At 42.8% G+C, this 11,134-nt stretch overlaps 1 protein-coding gene across 1 annotated transcript; it reads right to left on the reverse strand.

The window, feature by feature from the left end:
* Positions 1-1,442: 1,442 nt before the first annotated feature.
* LOC124037694 (hepatoma-derived growth factor-related protein 2-like) lies at positions 1,443-11,131 on the reverse strand. The gene is made up of 16 exons (XM_046352663.1): positions 10,885-11,131; positions 10,122-10,198; positions 9,337-9,475; positions 5,293-5,487; positions 5,055-5,174; positions 4,903-4,977; positions 4,584-4,770; positions 4,413-4,497; positions 4,017-4,296; positions 3,786-3,922; positions 3,614-3,681; positions 3,380-3,450; positions 3,121-3,222; positions 2,837-2,993; positions 2,512-2,632; positions 1,443-2,349 (listed from the first exon to the last, which is right to left on the reverse strand). The coding sequence occupies exons 1-16, from the start codon at positions 10,954-10,956 to the stop codon at positions 2,250-2,252; spliced, it is 1,986 nt and encodes a 661-aa protein (XP_046208619.1). The 5' UTR covers positions 10,957-11,131; the 3' UTR covers positions 1,443-2,249.
* Between the last annotated feature and the right edge of the window lie 3 nt (positions 11,132-11,134).

The raw sequence follows: 11,134 nt of genomic DNA on the forward strand, positions 1-11,134 counted from the left end.
GTATGACGCTACAAGCTTGGCACACCTGTATTTGGGGAGTTTCTCCCATTCTTCTCTGCAGATCCTCAAGTTCTGCCAGGCTGGATGGGGAGCGTCACTGCACAGCTATTTTCAGGTCTCTCCAGAGATGTTCAACTGGGTTCAAGTCCGGACTCTGGCTGGGCCACTCAAGAACATTGAGACTTGTCCCGAAGCCACTCCTGCATTGTTTTGGCTGTGTGCTTATGGTTGTTGCCCTGTTGGAAGGTGAACCTTCGCCCAGTCTGAGGTCCTGAGCAGGTTTTCATCAAGAGCTCTCTGTACTTTTCTCCATTCATCTTTCCCTCGATCTTGACTAGTGTCCCATTCTCTGCCGCTGAAAAGCATCCCCACAGCATGATGCTGCCACCATGCTTTAACGTAGGGATGGTGCCAGGTTTCCTCCAGACATGACACTTTGTATTCAGGCCAAAGAGTTCAATCTTGGTTTCATCAGACCAGAGAATATTGTTTCTCATGGTCAGAGTCCTTTAGGTGCCTTTTGGAAAACTCCAAGTGGGCTGGCATGTGACTTTTACTGAAGAGTGGCTTCCGTCTGGCCACTCCACCATAAAGGCTTGATTGGTGGAGTGCTGCAGAGATGGTTGTCCTTCTGGACGGTTCTCACATCTCCACAAAGGAACTCCGGCGCTCTGTCAGTGTGACCATCAGGATTTTGGTTTACTCCATGACCAATGCCCTTCTCCGATTGCTCAGTTTGGCTGGGCGGACAGCTCCAGGAAGAGTCTTGGTGGTTCCAAACTTGTTCCATTTAAGAATAATGTAAACCACAGTGTTCTTGGGGACCTTCAATGCTGCAGACATTTTTTGGTACTCTTCCCCAGATCTGTTCCTCGAAACAATCCTGCCTCAACGCTCTATGGACAATTCCTTTGACCTTATGGTGTGGTTTTCGCTTTGACATGCACTGTCAACTGTGGGATCTTCTATAGACAGGTGTTTACCTTTCCAAATCATGTCCAATCAATTGAATTTACCAAAAGGTGGACTCCAATCAAGTAGTAGAAAGATCAAGGATGATCAATCGAAACAGGATGCACCTGAGCTCAATTTGAATTTCATAGCTAGGGTCTGAATACCTAGGTAAATAAGGTTATTTTATTTCTAAAAATCAGTTTCCGCTTTGTTTTTATGGGGTATTGTGTGTAGATTGAATATATTTAATCAATTTTAGAATAAGGCTGTAATGTAACAAAATGTGAAAAAAGGAGAAGGGTCTGAATACTTTCCAAATGCACTCTTATTCACTGCAATTCCTCATCCCAAGCCTGGTTACAAGGGTTGTAATGTGTAGTTATTAGACCAGTCACACACCAACCCAACTGGATTTTTATTATGGGACTTCCGTGAAGTACCATGTGATGACATGCTGCCTTCGATAACAGAAGTGTTCAGATTTGGACCACCATGCTGAGATTTTTATTCAACGATACAAATGATTTTACCAATTTACATAGCACTAAAAACACTTCCAAAGTATGTATGACAAGCAAATGCCAAATGGGCTCCAGCTACATGGGATATGGACAACTTGTGATTAAGATCATATTGTTCACTCTGTACACAATGTAATATTATCCCATTCAATAGGCAAGTTATTGAAAGCAGATGGAGAAGACACAATGACAGGGCAAATATTTCCACAAGTCAAAAGTTGTTGCAATATCAGAAAACATACTTGTTATAAAAAAGTAGGTGGACCTTAGTTGGAAAACATGTAATGTGATTATGTTCAATGGCTTTAGATTTTCATGGTGAGACTGAATTAATAAGAAATGACCAGATAAAAAGAAAAATATTCATAACCAACGGTCAAGACACCCATATTTGTCCAACACACATTAGCATTTTCTATGTTCTCTATCAGCTCCAATATTTTTCTCAAAGCCAACAGATGCCTTGAATCACATGACATGCAATTACTGCAGAACACTCATCACAAGGCTCCTCTTTCCCCCCAAAATGTCCTGTTAGAAGTGCTAAAAATGGAATCTCTCAATATACATACAATATGAAAGACCAAAGTTAGAGTTCACGTGGGAGAATAATAAAGCAAAGTAGCTTTTGGTGGGGGGGGGGGGGGGCAGGCCAAGGTGTCGTATAAAAGGAAAAATACAATTGTGAACAACAAAGGGGTCAGCACAGCGCCATGTATCCAGGACGAGATTAATGACCTGTTAGCTTTGTTAAACAATTGTGCTCCATTTTCTTCAGCTCTCTATTGCTGGCGGTTCAGTCTCTTCTGAGAGAGCGGGGTGCGTTTCATCATCAGTGTGCGTCTGCTGCTCAGCAGGACTATCAGGACTGGGCCTACCATGGAGGAGAGACAAGACTTCAGAACTAGAGCTACATATCCTTGTGATAGTGGCATGTTACCAATTAGAAGAGCAATATTACTATGGACACATTGAGCAAATATTATCCGAAATAAAGGAAGTACACCAAGATGTGACATAGGAGAATATTATTTACCTGTTGGGACTTGAAGCCATACGCTCATCATTCTCTTCCTGGACCGGTGACTTTGGAGTATCCTCTAACTCAGTACATTCCTTTTTCTGGACTTCTGATTCCCCATTTACAGGCATGACATCTGATAACAAGTCATGCAAAATCAATATACTGGCTACAAATGATGGACCTTTGATTTCATTGTTAGCTACACACGGCAAAATAAGTCTGAATTAATATCATTATTAAGAGGAGTAATATGCTGAGGAGGAAAATTAAGGAGAATGTGAGAACAGTAAAGAAGTCCATCAGTTGTGATCGTAAAAGCATGGGTTGAGAAAATTACCAGAATTTTGTGTCTCCTTCCCATCCTCTTCCTGCTCTTTTCCCTCAGCTTTGTGTTTACTTGGCATTTCAGACTTGACCACAAACTGACCCTTTAACTTGTTGTAGACCTGGCTGGCCTTTTCCATAACGGCACTGCTTGCCTTGTATCGGCGGATCTACAGTAAGACAAACAATCAGAACAACAGCGTGGTTCACAAGGGCCAGAAAACAAGAGCGATAATGAAATGTACACAGCGGCTCTATAAAGTTCACTTTCATTAAGGGGTTCAGACGGAAAGGCACCTTTTTAAGTGTGGCGATAACATCAGAGTTCTTCTGCAGGATGTGGCTGGTGACCGGCACAGCCTCGAGCTCTGCCAGGGCCAGTAGACAGCGCTCTATGTCCTGCAGACATAACATGATAGAATACCACAATGTGCAAGTAACCCTTAATTGGTAAACATAAAAATTATATACCTCATGCCACTTGTCATGCTGCCTGTAAAATCCCAACTATGTGATAACTTTTCTGTTGGCAATGAATGAAGCCCCGTTTACTTACTGGGTTGTCCACTTTCAGCGCAAACTTGATGTCCGTGTGCAGCTTCTGCAGCTTTTCGTCTGGGGTTGGCTCTGTGTGCAGACACAAAAAGACAAGGAGTAAGGACATGAAAAGTTGATATTATCTGGCTCTGGCACTATATTGGACCAACCGTTTGTCACAACATGCAAATGAGTTTCCCATATGCATGCTTTCCAAATGGACACTAAATTGGGAGTAACATTGAGCTTTGACCTTTTTTCTTCTCTACTTTCCTCTCGGGAGGTCTCTCGGGTTTGCGTTTGGGCTTGTCAGGCTTGGACCTGAGGGAGAGAGCTCAGTGATCTGTGTGCATTTATATTTAATGACGATATCTAATGTGATCTGTACTCTAATCTTTTGTCTGGTTCAGCCATGTGCATTTTACCTCCCTCTGGGCCTCTCTTCTGACCGCTGGGCTCGCTTTTCCTTCACTTCTTTCTCCTTTTTGCCTTTACCATGATCCCTCTCTTTCTTTGTTCTCCCTTTCTTCTGGTTGTCTGAACGCTTTGCAGATTTTTTCACCTGATTATAGTTCAAATACAATGTTCAACAAATCTATTCTAGATACAAAAACAAACAAATGTCCACTCTTTACACAGTCTTCCATGCTAGTTACCTCAGGTCCAGAGTCAGAGTCAGAGGGGGCAGGAATGGGTGGCGGTGGGGGTTTCTTGGACTTCTTCAGTGGGTGATCATCTACACCCTCATCTGAGCTGTTTTCACCACTGCTCTTTCCCTTCTCCTTGTCCTTCTTTCTCTGCTCATCTTCTTCCTTCTCCCTCTCCCGATACTTGAGGATCTCCTCTGCCTGCTCCTTCTTCCGGCGTTCCTCCAGCTCTTTCCGACGCTCCTCATCTCTCTTTTTCCAGTCACTGACACGGTCAGGCTCACTGTCGCTATAGTACACAGTATAGGATATTGTTCATAATGTACAAATTTATTGATACAAATCATTTATAAATGTATTAAAATAGCACACAACCAATGTGGAACAGACTAGAACCATGCTGACCTGTCGCTGTCAGAGGAAGATGCCGGTGCTCTGACCTGGGCAGCTTTGGGTTTCCGTCCACCCCGAGGCTTTGGCAGAGGCTTCTCTGATTTGGACAAATGGCAAAGAGGGTTATGCAGTGACAAATATAGTAATCATACACTGTGTAATACCAAACATTATAGCTCTCACCTTTCTTGCGCGCTTGAGGGGCCTTCCGTGGAGGTGGCTGTGGCTCTGAGTCAGAGTCGGATTTGGAGCCAGACTGAGATTCAGATCCAGACAGTGCAGGCCGTGGCTTCTCATCTTCTGAGTCACTGCCCCCTTTCTTCTTGTCCGACTGAGACCCAGAGTCAGAGTCTGAGTCAGACACCGCCTTCTACACCAGCCCACAGAGAGAAACAGAGAGAAAAAACACAATGAGAGAGCCAGCAGTCACCGTGAAACCACAGTGCTTTATATACACAACTCCCAGGACTGTTTGACACCTGAAGGGCATCCCTTTCCTCACCTTCTTCCCTTTGCCACCTCCAGCCTTCTTCCCACTTCCACGGCCTGCTGCCGCCTTCTTCTCTGGGGTGAAGTCCTACAGGGGCAAACAAACAAGACCCCATCAATTAATATTCTCATGACACATGCACACGTTGTACACTAGCAACTGACCTGGTCACTGTTCTTTCCAGAGTCTGAGTCAGAAGGGGAAGGTTCTGGCTCAGAGGGTGAGCCACTCTCCTCTCCATCCCGGTCACTGGACGAACCCCGAGCCTTCTTCACAGGGGGGCGCTGAATGAGAGATAGAACAGAGATGTTATATTATAAACAGAGGCACATTTAAGCAACAACAGTTTTGATCGGAGGCCATTAAAATCCCGAAACACTAAAAGTATAATTTTGCACTCACCTTGGCAGCAGGGGCCTTCCTCTTGACCCCTCCTCCACCACTGCCACCACCACCACCTCCTCGATCCTCACTTCCTGAGTCAGAATCTACCTCACTTCCTGAATCTGCCTTACTGGGCACCACTGCTTCCTTGTCATCCTCTGCATCACTTCCTGCTGCATCATCATTAGCTTCACTGCCAGACGAGCTGGCAGGCTAGGGTGTGAATGGAGAGATGAATCAAATCAATGTTTATCACATGCATAGGATACAGCATGTGTAAACAGGACAGACAGTGAAAAGCTTAATTGCAAGCCCTCTTCAATGCAGAAATACTAAGACATATTTAAAAAATAAACCATTATGAATAAGCTTGAAACACACACACGGTTGGTACCAGTACTGATATCAATGTCGGGAGTACTGGTGTCAGTTGAGGTAAAGCTATATAAAATGAGGTAAAGAATAAAACATTGTATATGTGTAAACAGGTTAAAGGGACTAAGCAGAAAATAATATAAAAAGAACAGTAGCAGTGAGTATGGTGACTGTATGTGTGGTTGTGTGTAGTTTGCAAGTGTCAGTCAGGGATGCAAACTGGTGAGGGCCCAAAAGGGTGACAAATAGTGTTTGCACGGAAACACGCAAAAACATCCATGTGAAGTGCAAGAACATTTGCTTATTTTCAGAGAACAACAAGTACACGATACACATTTGAAAAGTGTCCTGGGGTAGAGTTAGGCTCTTTGGTCTGGGTTTAAGGTTGTCATGACATGTAATGATAATCTTAGTCTCCCCAGACAGTCTTCAATGCACCTGACAAGTTGTTCTATAAAAAGAAAAGTAAAACAAAAAGAAACATAAAACACAAATCCTGTCTCACATCTAATACATTGCAAGGTGCTTTCAGTGTTAAAATACAACTTATATACATTACACAGGGCTCTAATCTGACATTGTTTACAAGGAGTACTTGAGCACAATGAAAGTATGAAGAGTATTTTAATAAGAAATTACTAAAAGTGACTAAATAAAAAGGTTTTTGGAATGTTCTAAGCAAAATTAGGCATACTGTACAGTGGCAAGAAAAAGTATGAACCCGTTGGAATTACCTGGATTTCTACATAAATTGGTCATAAAATGTTCTGATCATCTCAGTCACAACAAGACACAGTCTGTTTAAACTAATAACAAACCATTATAAATGCTCATGACTTTATTGAACAGTGTAAATATTCGCAGTGCAGGGTAGAAAAACTGAACCTTTGGATTTAATAAATGGTTGACCCTCAGTTGGCAGCAATAACCTCAACCAAACATTTTCTGTAGTTACGGATCAGACCTGCACAACTGTCAGGAGGAATTTTGGACCCTTCCTCATTACAAAACTCTTTCAGTTCAGCAATATTCTTGGGATGTCTGGTGTGAAATGCTCGAGGTCAGGCCACAGCATCTCAATCGGGTTGATGTCATGGCTCTGACTGGGCCACTCCAGAAGGTGTATTTTCTTCTGTTTAAGCCATTCTGTTGATTTTCTTCTGTTGAAGCCATTCTGTTGATTTACTTCTGTGTTTTGGGTCGTTGTCCTGTTGCATCACACAACTTCTGCTGAGCTTCATTTGGCAGACCGATAGCCTAACATTCTCCTGCAAAATGTCTAAACATGAGAAATCATTTTTCCGTCGATGACAGCAAGCTGTCCAGGCCCTGAGGCAGTAAAGCAGCCCAAACCATGATGCTCCCTCTACCATACTTTACAGTTGGGATGAGGCTTTGATGTTGGTGTGCTGTGCCTTTTTTTCTCCACACATAGTGTTGTGTGTTCCCTCCAAACAACTCAACTGTAGTTAACTGTCCACAGAACATTTTGACAGTAGCACTGTGGAAAATCCAGGTGCACTTTTGCGAACTTCAGACATGCAGCAATGTTTTTTGGACTGCAGTGGCTTCTTCTGTGGTGTCCCCCCATGAACACCCTTCTTGTTTAGTGTTTTACGTATCGTAGACTCATCAACAGAGAGGTTAGCATGTTCCAGAGATTTAGTCTTTAGCTGACAATCTAGGATTCTTCATAACCTCATTGAACATTCTGCGCTGTGCTCTTGCAGTCATCTTTGCAGGACGGCCACTCCTAAGGAGAGTAGCAACAGTGCTGAACTTTCCATTTATAGACAATTTGTCTTACTGTGGACTGATGAACATCACAGCTTTTAGAGATACTTTTGTAACCCTTTCCAGCTTTGTGCAAGTCAACAATTCTTAAGTCTTCTAAGATCTCTTTTGTTCGAGGCATGGTTCACATCAGGAAATGCTTCTTGTGAATAGCAAACTCATATTTTGAAAGTGTTTTTTTATATTGCAGGGCAGCTCTAACCAACGTCTCCAATCTTATCTCATTGACTGGACACCCAAGTTAGCAGACTCCTGACTCCAATTAGCTTTCACATACTTTTTCCAACCTACAATGAATGTTTAAATGACATTCAATATAGACAAGAAAAATACAATCATTTGTGTTATTAGTTTAAGCACACTGTTTGTCAATTGTTGTGACTGAAGATCAGATCACATTTTATTACCAATTTTTGTAGAAATCCAGGTAATCCCAAAGGGTTCACATACTTTTTCTTGCAACTGTACACTCAAATAGGAGTCACTTAAGTGAGACAAATGTTCAGCTGCCCCTTTACGGGCTGGAGGTTCTCGTGCTAACAGTGGAGAATCACAGACATCTCGCAGTTGCATCAAATGCAAACTGACATTGAAAAATAACCTAGCATGTGAACGAAAGGATGTAAATAGGCAAGAAAACCTCCAGTATTTATGCTGCAATAGTTTGTGTCGGGGGGCTAGGGTCAGTCTGTTATATCTGGAGAATTTCTCCTGTCATATCTGGTGTCCTCTGTGAATTTAAGTATGCTCTCTCTAATTCTCTCTTTCTTTCTCTCTCGGAGGACCTGAGCCCTAGGACCATGCCTCAGGACTACATGGCCGGATGACTCCTTGCTGTCCCCAGTCCACCTGGCCGTGCTGCTGCTCCAGTTTCAACTGTTTTGCCTGCGGCTATGGAACCCTGACCTGTTCACCAGACCTGCTGTTTTCAACTCTCTAGAGACAGCAGGAGCGTTAGAGATACTCTGAATGATCGGCTATGAAAAGCCAACTGACATTTACTCCTGAGGTGCTGACCTGTTGCACCCTCGACTACAACTATTATTATTCGACCCTGCTGGTCATCTATGAACATGTGAACATCTTGGCCATGTTCTGTTATAATCTCCACCTGGCACAGCCAGAAGAGGACCGGTCACCCCTCACAGCCTGATCCCTCACAGCCTGATTCCTCTAGGTTTTTCCTAGGTTCTGGCCTTTCTAGGGAGTTTTTCTAGCCACCGTGCTTCTACACCTGTATTGCTTGCTGTTTGGGGTTTTAGGCTGGGTTTCTGTTCAGCACTTTGACATCAGCTGATGTAAGAAGGGCTTTATAAATACATTTGATACAAAACAAGGTCAAAGTCACACTTTTAGTAGACTTTCTGGTAAATCCGGTCAACCTCTATGCCTGTATTCTTCTAAATTTTTTATCTATGAGAAACAACCTTTAGATCCACACAGATGGCCTATTTTGAGAACAAAATGGCGAATATCGCCGAAAAGCGACGAGTCTGCTACCCTGGTCAGTGTCGGTGTATATAGAGTCAGTTCAGATAGTCTATGGGTGATTAGTTGTTCATCAGTCGTATTGCTTGGAGGAAGAAGCTGCCTCGGACCCTGTTGGTCTGAGACCTAATGCTCCGTTACCGCTTATAAGTGATTGTTGAAAAACATGTGATACCGAGTGCTGACCGATCAGATAATACCACCAACAGGGAGCTGCATAGTACTGTAACTTGGCCAATCTATCACATCCTAAACTGAGGCCTAAGGCACTTTTTAGGGGAATGAGTGATCTAAATGGATCCAAAGTGCACAGCAAAAGAGAAACCAGGGGTAACAGCACTCAGTTGTAACTGGTCAGTATTAGAGAAACGGTATTGAGTTGGACTTCTGATAAGATGTACTTACTGCAGGTGCACTGTAGGAGGCATGAGGGTTGTTCTGGATTTCCCACAAGCCCTCGTTGAAGCCCTTTCTTTTATTAGGTTTCCCAAAGCGCTCACTGTGCTTCTCATAGGCAAAAAGGTCCTTTGGCGCAAGGAATGCTCTGAGGAAGAGAGAGCATGATTTGATAACACATTGCTTAATATTGCGACAGTATTTACAAGACTTTAATTCTGAGTAACTAAATTAAAAAGCCAATACCTGGCACAGACAAACTCCATGCTTACCGGGTAGATGACAGAGTTTCTGCATGATGTTAAAGCCATGAACTGGCAACAAACTACAGTACTGATAGTTATTTTGCCACCTAGTGGTGGTTTAAGAATCGTCCATCTGCCATCTTGCAAAACTACTGTTGTACGACCAAAACACTAAACTTTTCACACACACACAAATGGCACCTCCCTTACGACATAAACCAGTAATGAAAAACTCATGAATGGGTTTCAAAAGTTTAAAATAAGTTAAAGAAAATATAGTGCATCAACAAACATGGAGGAGACATCTCCACAGAAATATGAGTGGCGATACTTCAAGTAAACATACAACACATTAGGTAGCTGGGGACAACAAGATAAACAGGAACCAGCTGGAAAATAAATACAAATCAAAATGTATTTTTGAATCAATCTCTATTTATAAATAAAAAAACATATCAAATAAAGGTGGTGAATGTAGTATACCACAGTTTCACGTCCATCCAGAGATTCCCATCCTGCTATTCTAAATCAAACAGACACAGCACTTACGTTTCATGGGTCCCAAAGAAGAAGATAGGGATTTTATTAGGAGGGGGTTTCACTGCCCCATCTGCGACATCCTCAATCTAGAAGAACGAGAACCACAAAACAAAAACAAGTGTGAGAGACATCCAAACTAGGTACAGGAGAGAATATATATTAACTGCTCTTTGTAGTCTGATCCTCAAGTCAAGTTGTGAAAATGAGGAAAGGTGGTTGGAAATAAGTAGACAAAATTGTGGCCTTGTCTGAACCCTTCACTCCAGACAGACACCTTGATTGGTACAATCTGTAAAATTTTCAAATCACAGTCAACAATCCTGGGAAGAGGGGAACACATCAAAGTAATTTCCAGAAAACTAAATATTTGTGTTTACTGTACCAAACATCACCAGATTAGTTAACTATATCTAGGATTTTATTTTACAGGCCAGCGAGTCTGCAAATCAAACATTTCATCTTCAATCAACGCACACCAAAAAGCACAGTACAGCTAGCTACTTAGCACTGCCTGGTTGGACAAAATACATGTACACAACACAAACATGAACGCTATTCCACAAGTTGCCTGGTTATACTTTGCATAAAAAAAGATCCAGCAACAAACATTTTGCAAACAGATTGGTAGGACAACAAAGCAGTTATATTTCCAAGCACGAGGCAAGGCTAGCTGGCTATAATATTAGCTATGTCAGTCATTGCCAAGGATGCACAGGGAAAACTCCAGCGTCCCCTCCGCCCACCCGCTTCTCTCTGGCTGCTGCTAGTTTACCCTGGCTGGCCAGTGGGGGTACCCCTTCATTTTGGCGAAGACCAGGTCTCCGGGTTGAAAATTGTGCGGCATTGTACTACCCCTCTGTGCAGCCTTTTCTTTCTTCTTCAGCTAACACTGGAGGTCTTTGTGCGTCGCTTCTTGGCCGTTTTCAGGCCGACACAAAACCTGCAAAACGATAAAGTTAGCTAGATAGCAAGCTAGCTTCTCAATAGCGCGAGATGAGGCGGTTAGCTTCACAAGAATAGCT

This window comes from Oncorhynchus gorbuscha, linkage group LG06 (genome assembly GCF_021184085.1).
Source record: "Oncorhynchus gorbuscha isolate QuinsamMale2020 ecotype Even-year linkage group LG06, OgorEven_v1.0, whole genome shotgun sequence".
In the NCBI taxonomy this organism is placed as follows: Eukaryota; Metazoa; Chordata; class Actinopteri; order Salmoniformes; family Salmonidae; genus Oncorhynchus; species Oncorhynchus gorbuscha.